Source organism: Charadrius vociferus, unplaced genomic scaffold, assembly GCF_000708025.1.
Source record: "Charadrius vociferus isolate BGI_N301 unplaced genomic scaffold, ASM70802v2 scaffold455, whole genome shotgun sequence".
In the NCBI taxonomy this organism is placed as follows: Eukaryota; Metazoa; Chordata; class Aves; order Charadriiformes; family Charadriidae; genus Charadrius; species Charadrius vociferus.
The window spans coordinates 6,152,864-6,176,916 of NW_009648550.1; the positions used below are offsets into that span (position 1 = coordinate 6,152,864).

Here is a 24,053-nt window from a genome sequence, read left to right on the forward strand (position 1 = left end):
TACTATTTCATGCTGTGCAGAGGGAAGCTGAATCTTACTTACATATGAATGCTCCAAGGAATGTGCTGTGTTGGTGTGGTTGAAATGTGGCAACTTTTTGGGGCTCATCTGGGAAGCACTGTATCACCTGCTGAAAGGACTAGGAGAAACGTCAGTGAGAGGCCAGAGGAAAGATGTAGAGGAGGAATGTGAATGAAGGGGAAAAAAAATCAGTTTGCTCTGTAGACCTACATTGGAAAAGAGTATGAATCAGAGCCCTGATGGAGGTCAGCAAGATCACAAGATTAGCCTGATCCAGCAACAGCTACTTACCATAAAGTGGGTGGAACGTAGGCACCCAGGTGACTCGGCACTGGGCAGCCGGGAATGTGGGGGACTTCATTGCTTCCCTCCTCCCAAACATTTAGTGCAGAGAAGGAGCATGGAGAGATAAAAGAGGGAACAGAAGGAGGCAGATGCATAAGGAGAAGTATATGTGGATGAGGAGGGCAAGCCAGGAGGCACTGGGAAATGTGGGCAGAATGGCTCTGCTATGCAAGGTGCACCAAGTTTCACATTGTTTACCCAAGCCTCCCCCCAGTAGCTCTTTCCACTGGTTTAAACCACTGATGCTTCCCCTTCAACTGACCTCCAGATTGCTATGGTCAGCTCCTCCCATATACCTGTTTTTAAATACTATGTTACCTAGTCAGCCCTGCTTGGTCAAGCCTCGACCTCCTCCGGCTGCGTGGGGACTCCTGTAGCAATTGCCGTAGCTCTGGGGATACAGATAGGAGGGTCATTCTCACTGAAACAGAATACCCGGCAAATTTGTTAAGCTATAGGAATGTGATAGAAATAAGATCACCTGTATTTTATTTTTACACAGGAGTGCAGTAAAACACTGAGGGGGGGAAAAAAAATTATCTCATCTGAGAAATCAGAGCTCTTTGCATTTCTTCTCAGGTTCAAGACAAATTTTTGCAGTTAGCACATGGCCACAGGGAATGATGAGCCTTGAGAAGGTGAAACCCCTTAGGCTGTCAGTGGTAAATGGCATAAATATTCCTGACTCCTCCCTAGTACAGTTGGGCATTGCAGAGTCATGAAGATTCTTCTCCACTACTTTTGGATTTTAAAGTACTCTGGGACGTATATCTATTACTATCAACCTACTGTGTTTGGTAGAGAAGAAATTCTGGCAGTTAGTAGTGGGAAAACCGTAGGAGACCACCAGATTTGTCTTTTGTTCTTTAATAAATTTTAGCAGCCTGAGTCTAGAACTACATCTACAGATCTTACAAGGACAGGGCATTTGCTAAGGTATTTTATATTTTCAGATTTCAACACCTACTGCAAACGATGACTAAAAAGGTCAGCGGGTTTTTTTTGTTTTGGTTTGGTTTTTTTTAAAAAAAAAAAACACAAAACCAACCCAAAGCTACTTGGTTTTTGCAGCTTTCTGGTGACAGAAAATGGATTTTCTACATGTGCAAGTTGCACCTGTTCAGCTAGAACGTGTTTAGAAGTCAATTTTGCTCGATCTATGTTTATCCCTCGTATAACTACATTCAGAAAGGTTTAAGCTAACTTAGCTTCTAACTATGACAATATATTTAAAAAAATAAAAAGCTAAACTGTGATAAATGAGGCTTAAATCTGTTTTACAGTAGTTTAAGTTAATTTGAAATTACACTTTTTTAGTAAATATGTTCTGTATCAATTACTCCAGAGTGCCTGGAAGTAATCTGTTTCAATACTTAGATGATGGTTGGAAATCATTGGTTTAGATAATTTCTTGTACAGTGTAGGCAGTGGTACTTCCAGTTCTAGCCAAACTGATAAATTCAGTGGAGCCATGAGAAAAGATTGATTTGAACAGTTTATGCATTGGCTTGATTTTTAAACTAGTGGTTGGAAAGTGGTGAGGGTCTGAAGTAACCAAGTCATTTAATCCATCAACAAGCACAATAGATTCATACCCCTCAGTTCCAGATTTGGGACGTATTTAAAATATTGATGAGGAAGTACATCAACGTGTTACCACTGTAGAACACGAGGAGTAAAATACCTGTAGGTATCTGTCAACCAGTAACTTGCCTGCATCTGAAGTAGCCCCGTTTTCTTCCAAGGCATACAGCGAGGTGAATGTAAATCTGCTAGGATGAAGTCTCTTCTCATAGAGGGGGAAAAATAGTTTTATTTGCAGTATGCCCAGCAAAATGGATGTGTCATGCTGTATTTTTACAATTTTTTTTGATTCATGCAATCTTTTCTAGGCTGCTGCCCTCATTACAAATTACTGCTATGTTTGCTGTCATCTTTGGTGAAATAAATAATAGTTTGGCATCAAGAATAAGTTCCCTGCAGCCATGGAATCTTGGCTTACAGTTTCTCATTAATTACTTATGCCAATATTAGACGTTTTACATGACATTTATTATTGGGGCCCAATTCATTAGAACAGACAAAGAATTTTTTACAGGGCTGGAAATAGGTTGTAAATTGTAGAGCTAACATTATTATGTGTTTGAGACTTAGTAGAAAAATAGACTCCTGAGATTCTTTTTAAGAAACAACTGCCTGAAGTTAAACTCAGTCTATATTTTAGTGAAAACATCTTGGTACTTACCAACTTTGGAAAAGCAAATAACTTATTTAGGTGCCTGAATAGGGACATAGAAATCTAACTGTTGTAAGAACCTAGTAAAAAAAAAAAAAATTGCCCAAGATTTGTTAAAATATTTTTTTAAATTATTATTATATCATTTAGATCTTTGGCTTCCTGATCTTAACTTTATTAGTATGAAAATATTTACATAGGCAGTTTAGAGTGTTTTGGAGAGTAAAACAACTGCAAATTGCTATGGCAACAAATAACAGCAACAGTTTGTTTCACATCTTTCCCCATGTGAAATTATTTAGTATGTATGAGATTAACTGAGTCTCAGCAAATGTTTGTCTCATGTGGTGAAAAAAGCCTGATATTCTTGTTAGGCAGCTATAGAGTCTTTCCCAATGTACAGCTTTTCCTAGCATTAGAAACAGATACTGGATACAGACTTCAGTTTTTCTCTCCTGATTGAGACACCAAAATCAAGACATTGTGGGGACACATCATTTTAGCTTAGACCCTAAGCAGAAGGAAGCAGAGCTGTCAAGTTTGGATCTCCTTTTCCAGAGTTAGAGGTTATTCAAACTTGTCTCAAATGGAAACAGAAATAGACCAAACGCTGTCACATTAATCACACCAAATAGCTAAGCTTAATTTGATTTATTTAATTTCAAGTGAAATCTGTTTGTCAGTCTCACGCATGGTGAAATCACTCCTGTTTTGTGGAAGGAAAGTTAATCAGTTTGTTGGAAATATTTGGGTGGCAGCTGAGACCTACTTAAATGGGTTGTGCATAGTATGTCTAGAACAGGGATATTCATAAGGTGAGAGAGCATTCAAAGGCAGGAGTGAGCACTGCAGCTGGTGAGAGAGCAGGGAATTTGACATCCATGTGGGAGTCTCTTGCTAGCAGTCTTGAAAGGAAAAGAGGAAGGCACCTGCCATTGGCAATGGTTCATGCCTACCTTGGGGGTGGCCTGGGAGGCATAGGTTAGTGCTTGGAAAGGAAGGGAAGTCACCACAACCAGGAATGGCTGGAGACATGAGTCTCCTCACTTGTAGAATCTGCTGCTTTTTAAACACAGTCATTTATCTATGTATAGAGTTGAAAAAAAGCCAACAGAATAATGCTTTGTGTCCCAGTATATTGCAAAAAAAAAAAAACAACCCTCTTTTGTTCTTTTTGAAGTCTATTATTTTGATATATTAGCTAATGGATAGCTTGCAGGCAGAGGACTGCTGCTCTGTGAAGCTTAGAGCACTTTTTCAACTGCAGTATTACTTGGAAGATGCTTACATTAATCAGCTGAAGCCAGAGGAACTTTACAGAGTTGGCAGTAAAAGCAAGAGAGAGAGAACTGATTGTTTAAAAAGTGACTAATATTTCTCCTTTTTTCCCCACTCTTTTTTGTTTTAGCATTACCAGAACCTTTGCATCAGGTAAAACAGAAAAAGTGATCTTTCAGGCACTTAAGGAATTAGGTCTTCCCAGTGGAAAGGTATTTAGTGTTTTTGAATAACTGTTTTGTATACTAATAAATTGATGAATCATTAATATTTGTAGCTGTGATTGAAGTTATTTCCATCACAGAAGCACATGCCTGTTGTTCATGAGTAACTTACTAATCACTGTAGGTTGTTTACTAAAAGCAAAATGTAATTAAATCTGTATGACATAGTGGTCTGTAAATCTCTTGGATGAAGCTTCCCTTCTTTTCTGTAACAGATTACCTTTCATTCACTTATACAAAGTATATGAGCACAGAATATGCACATAATACTTCTTTTGTTGCATGCTGTCCTCTCATTCTCATTTCTTGGGACTCGTCCTGCTCTTTGCTCCCTTCTGTTGGAGAACTACTGTCCAGCTCTGTCTCACTCATCGGGAGCCCCTGCCAGCAGCCCCAGGGAGGTGACAGCTGGTTACCATTGCAGCTATTTTTTTCAGCTTTACTCGCTGCCCAGTCTCCTTTCATTTTGGAGACTCCAGCCTGACTACAGGACATGCCTGGTGCAGGGCTCTGCCCCTCACCAGCCTCAGGCTTCAGCAGCATGCTGTCTCCAGCCAGGGAGCAGAAAGACATGAATTCCCAGTCGTAGCAGCACCTGGCACCTGAGGTGAAATTTTTCCTCACTGCTGCAGTGCTCATCTTGTTCAGAGGAGGACACAATACTTAAAGCATTATCCATGTGTTCCCTCCCTCATGGAAGTTTTACATACCCCCTCTATGAGAGCTGCTTTGCTTTTTAAAACCATTACACCAAACCTTGGACTTTTTCTCAATGTTGCTTGGCTTCTGTATAAGTATCCTGAAGTTTGTACTCTATTTTGGACTTTTTTTTTTTAAGCTTCAGAATGAAAATAAAGACAGCGTTCCAGTTCTGTGTTCATGTAGAATTGTTACTGTGAGGTCAGAATATAAGCGCCTCAAACAGATCTATGATAAAGATGAATTAAGAACTGTTTTCAGAAAATGCAAAAGAAACTAGATAAGCGTTTGCTAGGTAAAGAGCTAAAACAGTTATTGGTTAGTTTTTCTGATATAAGATATGCTCTTGGGAAAAGAGCATACAAGCTCTCTTTCACTGAATAAATGTACCTTTGCATTTTGTTGCAGAATGATGAAATTGAGCCTGCAGCATTTACTTACGAGAAATTTTATGAGCTCACCCAAAAGATATGTCCCCGAACTGATATAGAGGACCTCTTTAAGAAGATGTAAGTTCAAATTTAATATAATCTTGCTTTAAATGCATTTTGCTGTATTTTTAGTCCATATCTAATAGTGACAGAACACTGTAAAGACTGTCTAACCTTGAATCCTAGTAGCATCAGCAGTATTTTAAGACAAACTCCAGTCTATGTTTTTCCCCTTCCTTCCCTCTTAGATTGTTAATGTAAAAGTTCACTCTGTATTTTAGAGCAACTTTTACATGAGTTAGAGGAAGCACCTGGAACTTTTTTTTTTTTGCATTGGCTTTACTAACTACTGTAATTTTAACTTGCTCCTTTAGGTGATTAACGCAGTATGTGAACTAATTAAATTAAATAAGAAATTTGAAGTTTAAAAAGTTTCTGCACTCAATTTATTCTCAGCGGGAGGACTTACATGTTGTTTATGAAGTAATGTTTGTAAAGTTCTAGGAAGTATGGGATATACACTGTGCCAAGCATAGACAGTTAGTATGTTTTCTGTGACTGTTAATTTTGAGATTATAGAGCAACTTGAGGTAGAAAAGTAGGTGCTTTTAAAAGTATCAACAATGTCAACATGTAAATCATACCTACTGTAGCATCGTATGTGAAAACTTACATTCTCTAATAAATTTCTTTTCAGCAATGGAGACAAAACTGATTATTTAACGGTAGACCAATTAGTGAGCTTTCTAAATGAAGTAAGCTTTTTCATACATTAACTACCATACAAGTCTGTCTGCAGTGGCTTGCTTCTTCCAATCTTTCCATTGCATGAATCATGCCATTATTTGCTGTGCTTTTGATCCGCTGATCTTTCCATTATGGTAACATCCAGGTGCAAAAATCAGCTCCAACCTTGTATGTTGTTGTGCTTTCTACATGTTGGCTTTGCAGACTGCATCTGTTGATTACTTGCTGTTGTGTTACGTTGTTTGTTATGTACGTTTTATACTGTACCTTTAATGCAGTTTCAACTAAAATACAGCCAGTATTTTATTATAGGCAATTACTTTACCTGGAGGCCACAGCTAAATATATCTGCTAATCCTTCTGAATAATAGAAGAAATGAAGCAGGCTTTTATAAACAGTCGTTTGATTCTTCTCAACAGTATTATTTCAATCTACTACAAATCTAAGAGCCAGGAGGATATTTTAAGAGTTTGTATATGATTTTTAAAATACTATGTGTGCAGAATAAGAGGAAATATTTTTATTGCTGTATTTCCAGAATACGGTTGTTGGCAAGACTATTTAGTATTTCTTAAAAACATCATGAGTGTGCAAAGTAGTTCAATAAACAGTGTGGGACTGTTTTTTTTTTTCTATTCCTAAAGCACAGTAAGTTATAGAAGATAGACTTATTTGGAATTGCAACAGTAAATGCACTATGTAGATTTGACAAGAACATATACATGGAAAACAGGCACATTCTGCTTGGTTTTGTACCAGTAGATTCTTGTCATCTGGAACATGGATAGCTGCTTTACCTCTCTGTGTAATCTTTTAGAGACTGAGTGCATTACTAAATCTGTCTATCTAAAAATATTTTACTAGTTATAAATCTATTTAATGTATTTTTTATATATATGTATATTTATTTATATATCTGAAACCGCTATATGAAGATTCAAGCAGCCAGTTCCCCATATATCAAACTCAGAATATAATTTTCTTTTTTCAGTAGGGAATTCATGCCTTACTCTTCACCGAACCTCAATTACACATAGAAAGAATATTCAAAAAGAAAAGATAGTGAGAAGATTAACAGCTTCAGGACTTATGGTTACATACTTGGGGCCTTAGTTTGTATCCACATAGTTCTCTCTATTAGAAAATTGGAGCACATGCTTAATCTTACTACTGTGAGATGTTTTTTGTCACAGCTGTTTACAAAGTTCAGTGTCTAAATGTGTGCAGGACTGGGGTCATAGCTAAGGTATGTCATTTTTGCTTCTACATTGAAGAGAGAAAGGATAATGTTTTGATTTAAATTATAAATTATACCCTCAGCCCCTCAGTTCACTTGTAGTGACAGATACACTCCACTGCTTGAAGCACACACCCTTGTCTCCACATTGAACCATATTAGCTTCTGATATTTTTTTCAGTGTTAATCCTCGTTTTTCAGTAAATTACTGTTTTATCATTATTTTAAAATTGATCTCTGTAATTGTTTTAGTTCAAAGTGTGCTGCTTTGAAGCACAAACTTCTGAAGAAGAGCTGCCGGCAATTGTAAGAACTTCCTGGCTATCTCCAGTAACTGCTTAAAAAAATTAAAATTGAATTGTTGTGCTCTGTTTCATGTTGTTTTAGCAGTTCATTTTACAGAATCGGAAGCTTTATTTTATTGCAGTATTGGAGAAAGATGCATCTTGTTGTCTACATTCTTATCAACGCAACCTGTTTTCCAATTGGAAATCTTGTAGCTGGCCCTTTAGTTGGTCACCAGAGCTGGGGAAGAATTAATCAAGTGGTTTTATAGAGTAGGGCATTAATTCTGATGACGGAAACTGATGCTTTTGGCTCTGTGCTAGAGGTCTTTTGGTCTTCAAATAGAGTTTAAAGTTTTGGTCATGATTTGAAAAGCACTAAATGACCCAGAATCTCCCTCCTGAAGTGATCATTTCTGTCCCCTTGACAGCTGGCCAACACTGCAATTAGCAGTGGTGTTTAATGCTGGAAAATATAAAAAGATTATTATCATTATATAGGAGAGGGGATTTACTTGGCAGAGCAATTCTTCATGAGAGTCTTTAACCTAAATTAATTTGAATTCAGTAACCTCCAAGGCATGCTACAGAAGCTCTAAGTGTTATGGGGTTTTAAGGGAGCATGAGGATGCATTACTGGGTATGAGTGGAGAGTGAGCTGCTTTCCTGGAGTTTTTCCAAACTGCTGTCTCTATTTGACTTTTACATGCTGCTGGCTGACAGCTGATTTAATTGTGTGTCGGTATTAAAGCTTCTGGGAAGTTTTTTAGAAATTTAATTATTGTCAGGCATTGAGTATTAAAGTCAAATTTTGAAAAAAGAAAATGTAGTAGAAAAATAACTGAAATCACTACTATTGGGGTTTGCTCCTGCCATTCATTTGCAGCAGTAAATTAATAAGCCAAGTAACCATCAAAAAGGGAAATTCAGTATTCTGACCAGGACTCGCCCTTTCTCCTAGGAAGGAGGTATGAGGAGATCCTTTTCTGTCCCACTCTTTCTCACTTCCTTGCTCTTCCTCCCTTCCTCCCTTCCACTCACCTGCTTACTTTACCTCCCTCCTTCATACTTGCTTGTTCTTTCTCTCTCCTTCTGTTTTCCATCTCCACAAAAGGACACAGTTCTTGCCACTGCACAGGACCAATTCAAAAGGCAAAATTGGTTCTGGCACATTGTTAACTGCTGTACATCTGGGTTTGTGTCCACTCAAAGAGGAGACTGGAGGCCAGGCTGTGGAGGCTAAATGATCTTTCTCTCTTTGCGGAACCATACAGGCATTCTTTCTCCCCATGGTTCACCCTCATATGGTTAAGACAGTCTAGTGTAAGGGTTTCCTGTCTAATATGGTAACTGCAACAATCAAATGCAACTTTGTTGGACATACACAATTAGTCCTGGGGCATGTTGTCTTTCTAGATGAAACTTCATGCTTTTAGTTTTGGTCAGCTTTTGTGTTTCAAGTTTCCTGTGCCAGCAAGCTCAGTAGTGCAGAACGTTTCCCCAAGAGACACTAGTAAGCATTCTTCTTTTTTTTTTTTTTTTTGAGTAAAACTTCATCAATGGTCAATTTTGCTTTATTTTTTAGACTAAGTAAACATAAAGGCGTGCTTTTGTTCAAGTGGAAAGTTGATAACGAACAATGATCATTGCTGCAAGAAGATTTTCCTCTTATCTCCTTCCAATAACTCTGGGACTCTTTCTGAAGAGGAGACTTTTTGCTTTATCCCATTTATTTTCTTCTGTTTGCTTATGACTAACAGTAGAAGAAAGGCAGTGGGGAAGAGCACTTTTCTTGAGTTAAGAACCTTCCCTGCTAGTTCTTAGAATTTATTGAAGTAGTGTATTGTCACTAATGGTATAAAGCTTGTCATTTGTCACAGTAGACTGTACTGTTGCATGCCAGTGTTGTGTTGCTGTTGTGTGCTGCTTAGCAAGTTATGTCCTGCATCCATCTGCTCTTATATCATATTTCATCTGAGTTTTACTTAGATATCCAGACAGCCGATCTGTAGTGAATGAAACTGCTGTATTTTAGATGCCGTAGACTATCAGTAGCATTACTTGAAAGATCCCTCCTTAATTGCATGATTAAACTGGCATTGGTTGTCATTTCTTGGAATTAACAAACACATGCTCCAATGTATTGATTGTAAGAAAAGATCAAGTGCTTATTTTTGATTGGATATTGCTTTTTTAATGAAAAAATGTAAAAAAACTTACGCATAAGGAATTACAGCAAATGCCGATACTGCTGTGCCAAGCCTTATCAATACCATCCTGTCCACTCCAAATTATTGATCACCAATATGGGGATGGCCTGTTACATTTCTGAATTCTGCTTAAACTAAAGCTTGAAAACTGCACCTACTAGGGTAAACAAGTGTTTTCACAGTCATATTTATTTATTTTTTTGTTTTATTGCATCTGCTTACATGCCACTACTCCGTTCAATTCTGTTTTTAATTTTCTTTTAATGGAGAATCAGGCACACAGTGTGCAGCTCTAATCCAGCATGGAGAAGACCAAAAGTTACATAGCACACTATTAAGTGAAAACTTAAAAACTCTGAGTTTTAGTAGTATATTAGAAATCACTGCTAAATTGTATCTAAATATTACATATATTAATGAAATCCTAATATTGAAAATTCCTGTGAACTGAAGAGATGATACTGTGAACCTCTTTTAGAAGAAATATGTACAAATTAAGAACCTACACTGTTTTTTGAATAGTTAGCGAGACAATGTTTCCACGATTCACAAATAATCATCAGTAGTTGCATATTTCTAAACTCAGGTTTCAAATTCTGTATTTATAGTATTGCTTTATTTTACTTCTAATTTTTACTTTAGCTGTAGATATTGCTGAAGACATGTATTTTTGCGGAGGTGATTACAGTGCCATCAGTTAGGTCTGTCTGTTTACATGACCTGCAAAAAAGATTAGGAAGAGAGAGAATTTACGAAGGCAGATTTAGCTATTTATTTTCAACATTTCGTTTGCATGTATACCACGTGCAGTCATTATTTTCATGAACAAGCAAGAGTAAGAGCAGTTACACTATTGCACTGGATTGGTTTTTTGAAATATTTTTGTAATCAAACTGCCTAAGTTTCTTATGAAAGATAAGGTCCGTTTTCTGTCTAAAGCTAAAGTTACTGTTGAATAGTCTGTAAGTTTTAGGGCTCTTTTTTTTTTTTTTAAATGTCCACTTCTTTCTTTCTCATCTGCAGTAATGAAATGCTCTTGGATGATAGCCATGCACTATATTGTTTTGCTGAATTCCGTTGTTTTCTAACCTTAGCATCAACGAGATCCTCGACTCAATGAAATTTTATTTCCCTTTTATGACACAAAAAGAGCAATGCAGATAATTGAGACATATGAGCCAGATGAAGACTTGAAGAGTAAAGGTAAATGTGGGAGGGAATTCAGTATTTGCTGGTTTTAGGCATTTGGGGAATGTGTTCCAAAGCATCTAGACTTTTAAAAGGGAGTTTACAGTCCTTGTGATTAGCAGGCAAGCACTTGTGTGGCCACCCAGTGAACTAGATCAGGAAATTGAACTGCTGAAAAATATCTCCCCCTCAAAAGCAGTGATTTTTTTAGAAGGATTATTTCCCTGATCCGGGTTACAGTGTGGCTAGGGACAGCCATCCTCGTACAAAATGAATGAGGCTAGGATTGAGTAAATGGGAAACAACATGGAGACTCCTTCTGGCAGCAAGTGCCTACAGACAAGGTCTCATGGAGACTACAAAGCTGTACAGATATTGTGTATAAATAAAAATTACCATGTGTGCCATTGGATATGTGTCCACCTTCTTATAATCTGTATAGTGCTTGAGGGCAGCAGCCTAACTTAGAACAAGGTATTTTATGTGGGTACATTGAAAAATGTTCTCTCTGAGCAAGGAGATTGCAGGAAGGGTCTCCAAGCCATTCTTGGATTGCTTGTGTCCTGAAGTGCTATGGGTGTTGGAGGTGTCAGTGGTTGAACTTAGCTCCCAGTTCTTATCCATTCTGCTGAAATAGCTGTGTTGGGATCAACTGCAGAAATTAAAAATGTTGCTATCCCCTTCTGTCCTCCCTGCCCTTTCGCTGGAAGTTACTATTATCGTAGCATGCAGAGGAGGAGACTGCAGCCTTGCAAAGCCCGTAGACCTTCAGGCATCCTAACAGGAAGCCACTTTCACTAGCCATTTAGGCTAATGTATCAACTGCCACTGGAGAAGCTGAATAGCTTTTACACATCCACTAGTGCTGTCCCTGCTGATGAAGGATGTGCAAAGCAGACAACAGAAAGAGGCAATATCTTAAACTGCTTCAGTAAAGCCCAAGGCAGCTCTCACTTAGTGGTGCGGCCTTCTTGAGTTCCCTGTGTGCCTTACTGCTGCTTTATGACCACAGGCGTTGACACTAGCAATGCCTTCCACAGCAACGCCTGCCCCTTTCACTTTCTCTGGGCCACTGGTTGGGAAGAGTTTACAGTTGTCTTCCTCAGTCTACAGACTTAAGGAATCCTTCTGTAGCTAGATGTGTAACTTTCACCATTCTTTATAGTACTTTAGTCCTTTTAACCAAACCACAAGAGGAAGAGCTTGTACTGTATACGCTACTCCAGACACTGAATTGTATGCTGGGTTCATAGATTGCTCTTTTAGTTCTGTGAAAACATGGACTTTCCAGATATCACCTGGGAGAGAGGGACTTACTTATCTTGTCTAGCAGTCATTTATAAATGTTACGAGGATTTTCCACTCGCAAGCAGTGTAGCTTATTTCTCTTCTTCTCTACATGAAGTACAATTCTCCAAGTATTAATTACTTGATTTTAGTAAACTCTATCCTTTTTTATTTTTTGAAGGCACTCATCTGCGATTCTTCTTGATGCCAGTGTATTTTATATATTTTCCAAAATGAGGAAGGTATACTAACGTAGCTGTCACCTGTTTAGGATGGAAGATGCAAAAGCATGTTTTATGAAGGTGGAAATTAATGCAGAACGAGAAAACAATGTTTAGTTATTCGCAAACAAGAGGATTTTGCAAGCACCAAGCTGTAGCAAGGGAATGATATTGTCTTATTCTTTTAGCCAGTAATTGAATCTTGGCTAACTGTTTAGCTTCTTTCTTTGATTTATATTTTCAATTATTTTAAATAAATGAGGTAAACCTCCTGCAGGGATATGGTTATGGAGGGTAACAACAGAACAACAGTAGTGTCTTCTTACAGTGTTCCTCCATTGATCATATTCACTGATTTGGATTTTATCCCAATATAATCAGTAGGATAAAGAGATGATTTTGTATAATAACATGTTCTCTGCAGTCTATTTCCCCTTCTTAGATATAACTTTGCTGTTGAACAAAATAATTAAGCTCAACAACTTTTTTTTGCTAAATCATGTAGTTTAAGAAACAAGGCTGATGTGCAACAGGGCAGTAGCAATAAGCAACTGACTCTTCCTCAGTTACATTTCAGTAACAGAAGGAGTAAGTAAAGCTGAACAAGTTAATGCTGTGCAGTTTGGTAACCAGAGTCTGCCCAGGAACACTACAAAAGCAAATGCTTCCACCTGGTCAGTGCATGTCAAAAATACAAAGGCCAGTCTGTTGAGCGCATAAAGCTCTGTTAAGTTGCTGAAGTCTCAGCCACTGTTTGTCTAGAACGCCTGCTCAGCTGTGTCTTTTTTCCACTAGATGATGCACTGGAAGTGCGTATAATCTGGGATATTTTGTGCTTCTGCTTTTCAGTTCTCAGTGGTCAACAGAATAAAAAACATTCTTAAAGTTGAAAATTCCATTTCGCCCCCTTTTTTTCCCCTCTTCTTCCAAAAGGCTGAATCAGCTGAGAGGATTTGAATAAGACACGCCAGAACAATTCACCTCTGGCTGACACCGAGCACAGAAAATTTAAGCTCCAGTAGAGGATACTTTCAGAAAGCTAGGAGCAGAATGAAAAGCAGGATTACTGGAGTTCTCTGTATAAGAGAAAAGTTGTTTTAAACAAAACTGCTGCAACCTATGCCTTAACAATAGCTGAGTGTTCATATATGACTTTAGGGAAAGCAGTCTCCAAATTGGTGCCAGATGAGTGTTCTCTGCAATGACTCCTTGTGAGTAATCCCTCCTTCCCTATCCCAGATCATTTTTCAGTCTCTTGGCCACTTTAAAACCGATATTGCAATACTGATTATTCTTACCTTGTTTTCATTCAAATTTACCCCTTGGGTTTTTGGGGTTTTTTGGGGGTTTGTTTTGGTTTGGTTTTTTTTTTTTTTTTTTTTTTACACTTTATGAAGCATATAACAGCAGGGAAATAAGAGGAAAAGGTTCTGAATTCTGTCCTCTGAATTACTGTATGACCCATGTTCATTTTTGAAAATGGCTTGCTTGTCATTGTGAAGGAATAAAACTGTATTTCAGAGAGTAAACTTAAAGGTATCTTAGATTTTCCTTATGCTTTGCAAATGAACACACGCAAACATTTTCAGATACACCTCTACTTGTTTTTGTCAGTGGAGAACAGTCTCTGCACATGCTGCAAGCTGATTAACAGCGATGTAGCGTAGTCAGAGCAGGACTAAATATCAAAGAGAGGAGAAAAGTACCATAGAAGACTGGTACATGCAAGCTCACAAAGTCCCAGAGCTCAAAATCGTTGGAAGTGTTCTGAGGAGATGTCACTACTTAGTTGCCTTCTTCACATTCTCTTGATGCCTTAGGTCTACTATGGTGAGTGCTGGACATAGGATATTGAGCTAGGTGGGCACCTGATTTTTTTCTTTTATTATCTGGGAACACAGTGGCAGATTTTACACCAGCAACACAGTTGCTGGTCAGCTTGGGGCACTGGAAGGGGAGAGCTTCTGTTTGCTTGCAGTAGCCCACGTAAACATAGCTTTTGTGCTAGAGTTCCTGCTCTATGAGACAGTTTGATTCCTGCCCACTATAAATTTTTAGTAGTAATTTGCCATACTTTCTTCTTCCTTCTAGGTGTCATATCAAGTGATGGGTTTTGCAGATACTTGATGTCAGATGAAAATGCCCCAGTTTTCCTTGATCGTTTGGAATTATATCAAGAAATGGACCATCCTTTGGCTCATTATTTCATCAGTTCCTCTCACAATACATATTTAACAGGCAGGCAGTTTGGTGGCAAGTCTTCGGTGGAGATGTACAGACAAGTGCTTTTGGCTGGATGCAGGTTGGAAGCAGGAGATAACAGCCTTTATTATTTATGGATCTCGTATTTTAAACACACATACCTTGGTGATGTTATATTGCATAGTTGAATGTATGAATATATTAGTGTGGTAAATGAAAATATACATATTTAAGATACTGTTTTTCTCACAAAAAAACATCGAAAGGCAGTAAAATGTAGAAATTGATGTCAGGAGACAGGTTGTGAGAAATAGAAGCTTGATTTCAAAATGACAACTGAAGAATTTCAGAGGACTTCCTGCTTTGTAACTAATAAGTTTATATGTAAATGAGAATCAGATTATGATCTGCTTAATTTCTTAAGATGCTGGAATGTGTCACAGTTGACTGAGTAAGAACAAATTAAGAGAGTGTTACAGTGCTAAAACCGTTATTGTTCAGGTGTAAATATATTGAGCCACACATAGTATATTTAAGGTAATGTACCCAAAGTTATAAAAGCAGTCTGAAATTACACGTGTGCAGCTTAAAAGGAATTGTGTAATGCCCAAAACTGCTTTGTAAGTTACTGCTCTGAAGATCACTGCTCAGAGCTTGTCCTGAGTAGCTCGCCTGTACTGAAACACTATGCAAGCTGACATCATTTTTTTCTTGGGTCTTTAGGTGTGTTGAGCTGGACTGTTGGGATGGCAAGGGTGAAGATCAAGAACCAATAATAACACATGGAAAAGCAATGTGTACAGATATTCTTTTCAAGGTAAATGCCTGACCTCTACACCTGGCAGTAAGCCCCAGTAGAACCCCTGAAAAAGAATCCATGCAGGGGACTGTCTCCTCCTCAGCACCCAGACGCTGCTCTCTTGTGACAGACTAACAAATCACATAGGCACAGTTTCTTGTCCCCAGATCTTAGGGCTTATTTCTGACTCTCATCATACACCCCTGTGTTATGTCTGCTTTTCCAGAGAAACTGCAGGAGGCGGGCTTGCTGCTTTTGCCCCACATGTTCATGTCCTGTGGCTCTTTGCACCACAGAATAAGTATCTTCTCCATTTTCTGAGAAGTTCCTTAGCTGTGGAAATGGCCTGAAGATGCAGGAGTTGTTGTGGGAGCAGAAATTCTCCCTGGCAAGAGAAGATGGTTGCAGATCCAGGGGTAGCATTGATGGGTTCTGGGTGAAGCTGCCATCCCTGCTGCAGGTGCAGTGAGGCACCTGTTGGGTGCTCAGTCTGGGTTGTTGCGTGGGAACAGAGAGGAACGAGCATACAATTTGATCTGGTTCTGGCTTCACTTGGCACATTTGAGACTCAGTTCTGTGTTTCTCAGGGTGGGGTGGAGAACAAAAAAATCTCTTTCGTTATGATTGTAATTTGATCTGTTCTAATTTGCATCCTATTATTGCATTTTAAAGGATGTAATTCAAGCCATTAAGGAAACAGCGTTTGTTACATCAGAGTATCCTGTCATTCTTTCATTTGAAAATCACTGCAGGTATATAGTGCCCATTTTTATTACATTTTTTTTTTTATAGTGTGTTGTATGAGAGAGGTGATACAGCTCAAACCTCAAACATGCTATAGTTTGAGTGTACTTGAAAACTGTGTAGGAATATGCAGGTATAGTGAATGTCACTTGGAAGAGACTGTACTTTAATGTACTAGTCAATCTTTGTCTAGCTTAATAATGGCAATATTTTTGTCTGTGGTAAAGCTGTGAAATATATTTGGATGTTCCATTGGTTGTGTGGGTTTAAGTTAGTCTACTTTTTTGGTCTTACTAAATTCGTCTGTGTCAGAAAATAAACTTTTATTGACAGTTTAATTACAGTAGTAATACTACTCAGTTGAGATAAAGCGGGCAATATATAATTTGGGATATCTACAGTACTTAGTGTTACTCTGTTCTGCTGAGTAGTAGTGATTTCCTTTTTTATATTTAAAAATTAACTAACATCATCTTTTCCAGCAAATATCAACAGTACAAGATGTCAAAATACTGTGAAGATCTTTTTGGCGATCTCCTGTTGAAGCAGCCTCTAGAAACACATCCAGTATGTTCTATTCTGCCAGTCTTTTTATTTTTTTACACTAGCTATATTTAAAAGAGATTATAAACTGGGATCGTATCACATATAGTGCTGTTCGCTGCCAGTCCTGTGCTTTCAAAAATGACTAGTGATTTTAGATGTCTACGTTTTTCAGTACAAGCTTGTCCTTATCTGATTTGTTTAATCTCTTCTGTACAGGGCTCTGGTGAGCAGCCTGGGGAAATCCATCCCCTTGATGTGTGACGTAATATCAGCACCTACTTAAAATACACCACATACATTGTATTTGCAGGTCATACATAACTCTGAAATTACCAGTCACTGTTGAAAACCAATTAATTATAAATTGCATGGTCTCAGCTGAGGAAACCTCTTCTTTCAGCTGCACTTTGCATGTTTCATGCTCCAGGTCAGGTCCTGCAGTCTAGGTGGCCCCCACTATTGCATTAAGAATTAAATTAAGCATGAAGAGTTCCCTGCAGTCTCATTTGGACTGTCAAGTGCACTGTAATCTGCATGCACTTCACTCTCCTGCATGGCAGGAGATAATAACAGCCACTCCTTCACAAACACAATATCTGAGACTTTAATAGCTTGTTACCCAGTGCTTGCAGCTACTCCTCCAGGCCTTCCTTACTCTCCTGAGCAACATGCTCACTGCCTGCCAGCAGCCACCCAGAACCTGTAGATGCTCTTTAGTGCTGTGGGAGACCATGGCAAAGAGGGCTCTGCCTTTCAGCTCCTGTCCATGTGAGCCCTGCAAAGGGGCTCCTGGCAGTATCATCTCTAGAGCTGTGCTTTTCTTGGCAGGGACAGAAACGCACAAGACTTGGTGAATATCAAGTTGTTGCCTGAAAAGTGCATCCCAGAGAACTAAATCTGTAGTGTTCCCCTGTAACGTGTGTAGCACCTTGCCATGTTCCTTATAAATGACAGCTTCCAGCAGCTTTTCAGGGAAGCCTAAAATAGAGCTGGCCAAAGGCTGCCATGGTGCTACCTCAGGGCCCAGTATTAAGCCTCAGCTGCCTGTGCTCTGTAGCACTACTGAGCCTTCTGCATTTTGTGTCCATTCCTCCTCATGGGTGAATTCAGTCCCCAGCTGCTCACAAAGCAAATGTGTCAGAGATGGCAGGAGGAGCATGAAACGTGTATTTTACGAGTGCGTGGTTTCTGATACCTTGACTGACTGGGGAGGGCAGACTTAAGAGAGACATGGCACTGGCTGAAGCAGATTTGGGTTTAAGTAAAAGCAAGTATTTGTCCAAATGGGCATCCAGCTATGCCCTGTGCCTGGGGATGCAAATTGGCATCCTGGAAGCCTGGGGATAAATGAGCTCTGCGTCACTGACATCTAGTGGAATTACAACCCAAGTGCTCTCCGAAACAATTGTGTTTTCTCGTCATCCAATATACTGAAACTCCCATGACTGAGATAGCCTGGTGGTTGTGGGTAATCGCTACCCTCCTGCAAGAAGGTTTGCACCCATTCTTGTGAGGTGGGGTTGATTTGGGTTTTTTTGCTGGGTTGTTATTTGTCACCTCTGCTGCTTTTATTTGGTTTCAAGTCGTGGTGCTTTGTTCTTTTGTTTCTTCTCTAGAGTGCTGCTTCTGCATAGCTCAGAGTTGGATTTAAGGCTAAGAGTATCTGAGTATTTCTTCTAAGAATTTTTACTAGTCCTGGAAATATCTTCTACTTCTGTATCACTTATGGTTCACTGGAAACCACAGTCCATTATATCAGTGACTCCATGCATAATATTCTTAGCAAGCCTGAGTTGGAAAGGGTGCTAATTACCATACCCAAATCTCTGTTTCTTAGCCTCAATGATGTGATGGGGCTTAAATCAGGGAATTTTGTACTTTTCCCCTTTTCTCAATAGTATTTTTTTTCTCCTTCCCCAAACTGGAACAAACCTTTTAGTAGTACTTCCTTGTGGATGTGAAACTTGCCATTTGCCTTTCACAAACACTGAAGATGTGACCCTGCAGCCCTACTGGCAAAAACAGTCCCCATTACCTAGCTAAAGACTGGGTAGTTTTCCATTCACCAGTGCCAGCCCATTTCTACTCTGTAAGTATGTGTAACCTGCCTCACTTGCATTATTACAGCTCGAAGGGACCATAAAGGCTGACTTATTTAGAGATCAAATGATAATAGGCTAAACTGTGACTTGGACTGTGTGTGAACCACAGGGAGATAGAGAAAGTAGGAAGTCCTCTGATAGAGAGTTGCAGATAACATCCATGCCCACTGCTAGGCAGGAGAAGAGGGGGAGACATTTTCAGCTGAGGATGGCGTAGGCTGGAGACCAATGTGCCGGCTTCAGCCAGCAACATTTACCTGAGCACAGCTTTCCCGTGGGATAGGGAAGAAGCAGAGAAGACAATATAACTGCAGTCACACTGCCTCCCAGTGTTGTGCCTGAGGTGGCACTGCTTGTTCACTGCCCCTTACTATTACTGTCCTAAAGTCAAAATCCCAAACAGGGATACAAAGAGGCCAAATAGCTGTTATTAAGCCTTTTCTTTAAATTGTTTTACAGCTTGATCCAGGTAAAGCCTTACCTTCTCCTAATGACCTCAAAAGAAAGATTCTCATAAAGAATAAAAGGCTGAAACCTGAAGTAGAAAAAAGTAAGTAAAGCTTGTCAAGTATTAAATGAAACAAAAGCCTAGATAGATACAAATAGACTGTATTACTAAATTTTCCAAATTGCTTGTACTTTAGTGTTAGAAGAATATGAATTATATGTAAATAACAGTTTGTTTGCCCTTGTGTTTGATATGAGTGCCAGAGTCTAGGCCTTGATATCAGCATGTAGCATAGGCACAGATAGACCTAGAAATGTAATCCTGGGACTTTTATCAGATTGCTGGTTGAGCTAAAATACAACACAGATAGAATCTCTTGTAAATTCTGCCTACACTGGTCTGTTTGCATTGCTGTGTTTTTCCAGGATAAGCATAAAATGAAATGGAATTTCAAATTGGTCTTCTTGCTATTGTTGCCAGTTCTGATATTTATCTTCTTTCAGTAATAATAATGTTGCTATATTAGTTTCCAGTATGGCTGTCGTGATAAACCGTGATACTTCTCCATTCAAAGATAAGCATGCAGACCTTCCACTGGCTTCAGTCATACATGATTGTGTTCACGCTGTCTAACTGAAATGCACATGGAAACACAATTAAAAATCCAAGCACTTTGCCTCCATTTGCATAGATCAAGCACCAAAGAGACAGCTGTCTGTTTATTCTTTGAAGAAATAATATGCTTGCTCCAAAGACATCTGAATTCTATGGAAATATTTTTCTTGACTTCAGGGAGCTTTGGATACAGCCCTTATTGACCACTTTTCAGATCTAACAACAATGTATATCTAATGATGCTCTTACTCTGTAAAATTTTATTGCTAAATGAAAACTTAGAGAACCCATTACATAAAAGTAGCTCTTGGGATCAGAGAATAGTTTATGATTGTTCTCATGTATTTCTTTGTGCTACAAATGTTCACATCATCACTAACTTATTTTGATTTTTCTTACTAACAGAACAGCTTGATGCTCTGAAAAAGATGATGGAGGCTGGGGAAACTGCTGCTCCTGTAAATATCCTAGAGGATGATAATGAAGAAGAAATAGAAAGTGGTGAGGATTTCACAGAGAAGGGCTCTCAAACATTGCCTGTGATAAATCAGTGGGCCAGCATGAGCAGCTAGTACGCACATTACCTACATGCCCACGGTCTGTGGCAGCAGCAGTATGTCTGGGCTCAGTGCAGGACCATTTATACAGACCTCTAGCCTTACCATCTCACCTCAGATACATACCACAGCTGTTCCTGGCTCTGTGGCAGGCTGTGGTAGGAACGTGAGCTCAGTTGGTAGTACTAGTGGTAATTTTAACTTCCACGTAATGTTCAGAAATCATATTAGAGCAGCAGCCAGCCAGATTTTCACTGTGTGTGTGAGAGAGAGAGAGAGAGAGAGAGTGGGAAGCTGTGATCTTTGCTTTGAAAACGAATTTTGTCACTATTTTTAATACTTGTGTCAACATCAGATTGGATTATTGCATTATATTTTATAAGGATAAAATAAGGGATGGGATTTTTCTTGCCAAACTTCAGATATCCTCAGTGTAAATGTCTAGATCTGAGCTAGTGATGTGGAATGTGTTTATGGCCAACAGAGAAAAATAGACATACCTAGGGTGTGATTCACCTTGTCCGTTTTAAATGTCCACCTTCAGAGGAGGTAAATCATTCATTGCCTGCAAGTGTCTGTACCAAGGTACTGGCTTGTGACCCCTGCCATACTGAATGTCGCAGCTTTAGCTTACCCCTTGGACCTTTCCTTGATTTTTTAATTTCTTTTTTTTTTTAACCTAGCACAAAGCTACTGCTGTTATAGTCAGTAGACATCCTCATGAAAGATATTCTTCGTAATCCAAATCTTGGTATCTATCATTGCTATGCTAAAAAAGCCCGAGTACAACAATTTTTTGGAGAGGCCTCTCAGTATCTTTCTTCAGGTGGTCAAGAAGCACCAAAGAGATTCTGTTGTTTTGTAGGCTGATTTCCATTAGAATGCATATTTCTATTAGTGTTCTTATTGTGCTGTGTTATTAATTATGTGCTTGACTACCAAGAGGCTCAAATAAGTATTTTCTGAAATTATTGTTTAAATCCATATGAATAATGGCTTTGTGTTTGGAGGAGACCTTTTTAGCGTCTTCTCCGTTAGAACCTAGTCTACTCAAATCACCTTAAAAGCAAATGAAAATCATTCCCTATAGTAGGGGTACAAAAGGAGACTCTAACAATGCACATGAGAAGCCTGGACACTAGCAACTTTTTACATCCTTATTTAAGGAACTCTGTGTTCATTTCTTGTTATTTCTCCAAGCCTATTGGGGTTTTATACTTTTGCTAAGCAAATTACTGATTCCTTCAAAAATACAGTAAATAAAATTTCTCTTACTAGCCATGTCAAAGCTGTAACAATCTCAGGCCTTAGCTGCAATTTACTACTAATGCTTGGAAATCTAATACCCTGGATTTTGTTTCTGTTTTACAAAAATGCCAAAACCAAACCTGTGTATTCAGCTGTCATTTGTTTCATGTCTTGCACAAAACCAACAGTTCCTGTGGTTTTTGCACTGATCCTTTTTCTTTTACGTGCAGCTGACCAGGAAGAAGAAGCTCATCCAGAGTACAAATTTGGAAGTGACCTTACTGTAGATGATTACAGTCAAAAAGAAGCTGTTGCCATCAGTGTCAAAAAGGTGGGATTACTTCTTTTATATGTATATTTCTTTGGAAGATTTCTGTGGAGGTGGGTGTAAAAGACACTGTTCTGTGGAAGCATCACCGTACATGTTGTCAAAAGAGTCAAACCCTAGATCTTCACCAGATTGCTAACCTTAAGGTTGATGAGAAGACAAAATTTTGTAGCCAAAAGTAAATATTCTCTGCTTGTTCAGGTAGAATGCTCATTGAGGAAACAGAATCAGTATGTAAGAAAACAGTATACAAGTGGAGAACTTGATCAAAAATACTAATTAAAGGCAGCAAGCAGTTTCCTGCTCATGCCTCTGATATTATTTTTTTTTTTAACTTTGCATCTCAGTTCCAGAACCTTAATAAGAGGTGGAATATCCACTTCCTAGCTAAACAATGTTTTTTGCAAGGCTGCATCCTGTGTCTTTGTTACAGGGATTCCCTGGGTCATTTTTTGTTGTTAACTCTTTGGGTAGATTCTCCCACCTACACCAATGAAGGCAAAATAGGACGATCATTCCGCAGCGGGGTGGTATGGCAGTGGGGCTATACCAGAGAGGTAGCTGGCAGGCCGGGTAAGAGTTCCCTTTATTCCACTAATACCTGATTTGGTACAGTTTATCAGTCTGTGCTCAGTAACTTGAATATCACTTGACAGTAATTAGATACAGAATATTGGAATTCAAAACTAAGCCTGCTCTGGCACTAAAGGCGTTATTGCTGCTTGCTACAGAAAAAAAAACCCACATGTGTGTGCTAAGGTACCGTATCAGAAATGTTTTGGCCACTTCTCTCCTGCCTGGCTACCTTTGGATCTTACTCCAGATAGAAATACAGGTATGGAAAATCTTTCATAGCACAGATTGCCCTTGGCAGTATGTCTCTAGCAGTATCACTGAGACATCGGACCTGCCTTCTTGGTATCTCTTCAAGTCAACATCTTTGCTTCTTCAGGACTTTTATGAATCCTGCCACTGAAGTGTTGTTTAACTTCTTTTCTCTAGGCCGGGTTTCACTTACTAAGTCAGGTGGTCCTTAACTACCTGAGGGTTTTGGGGGTTGGGTTTGCTTTTTGTTTTTTTCAGATTAGTCACTCATCCTCAGCATATGCCCTTGGGTAACTTCTCTGCTTCTTTGCTGATCGGTGACTCAATCCTTGTTCTTTCGGAATGTACATTCAGTGCCAAGTCAACATTTATCTGTCTGAAATTCTCAGTAGTGGCAGCTTGTAATTGAAGACAGACAGCAGACTGTCCCATTGCAAATAACATCTTGAGATAGGCCTTTTCCAAATGTGGACATTTAAAGCACAGTTTACAGCAGTCTTAAGTTTTCAGCGCTTGGGCAGTTTGCATATCCAGATCAGATGATCTTTTATGTTGTCTGGGTGTGTCATTCTTTCATTCTTCTCTGGAACTTCCTGTCTAGGGATAGCACTGGTTTGGGCTCAGTTGTCTGGCATCCTCCCTCCTATTCCCATTGCTAGCCAGCTGTTTAATTTCATATCTTGTATACCCAGATTTGAAAGAAACTGCAAATTTTTGCAAGTGTATGGGACAGATGAGCCACACAGGAAGGTGGAAAAGGGTATACGTATTTCTAAATGCATTAACTTTTTGAGGAACTTTTTTGTCTTACTGTGAGTGTTTCCTATTGCTTTTTCTTTGGTAATGTATATATATTTTTTTCCCTTAGGCTGTTGAAGATTCTGAGCAAGAAAACAATAAAAAGGTGACACATAGGATGTTACATAGTTTGTTTTATTGTTTATATATAACATACATATTACTTACCATGTATTCTTAGGGGTTTAACAATTTTATGCAGTTTCACTGCACCTACAGAGTATTTTTGAAAGTGACTCTACTTCCTTTTCTCCTCTAGGGTTTCTTCTGAGGTACTTTTATACTGGGGTTAGGGCTGTCAGAAAATTTGGAGACAGACAGGAGTGCATGACTTTTGCCTCCTTAGGAGTGTCTGATCTCAGTCTCAAATGTGATGCACTAGAAAACAGGGGTTCTTTGAATAGCGTTGAGATGTATCATCCCTGCTTCTTT

General features: G+C 38.9%; 1 protein-coding gene across 4 annotated transcripts in view; it reads left to right on the plus strand.

The window, feature by feature from the left end:
- Positions 1-24,053, plus strand: part of PLCB4 (phospholipase C, beta 4) — a 95,449-nt gene that overhangs the window by 17,131 nt on the left and 54,265 nt on the right. For 2 of the 4 annotated variants that reach the window (XM_009886031.1, XM_009886033.1), the window contains exons 7-18: positions 4,011-4,092; positions 5,212-5,312; positions 5,932-5,989; positions 10,808-10,916; positions 14,501-14,711; positions 15,335-15,428; positions 16,083-16,162; positions 16,637-16,721; positions 19,262-19,352; positions 20,271-20,366; positions 21,901-22,001; positions 23,692-23,727. In XM_009886031.1, the coding sequence (XP_009884333.1) occupies positions 4,011-4,092; positions 5,212-5,312; positions 5,932-5,989; positions 10,808-10,916; positions 14,501-14,711; positions 15,335-15,428; positions 16,083-16,162; positions 16,637-16,721; positions 19,262-19,352; positions 20,271-20,366; positions 21,901-22,001; positions 23,692-23,727 (1,144 nt within the window). The remainder of the gene's footprint in view (positions 1-4,010; positions 4,093-5,211; positions 5,313-5,931; positions 5,990-10,807; positions 10,917-14,500; positions 14,712-15,334; positions 15,429-16,082; positions 16,163-16,636; positions 16,722-19,261; positions 19,353-20,270; positions 20,367-21,900; positions 22,002-23,691; positions 23,728-24,053) is intronic. The other 2 variants (XM_009886032.1, XM_009886034.1) reach the window with 1 other exon arrangement.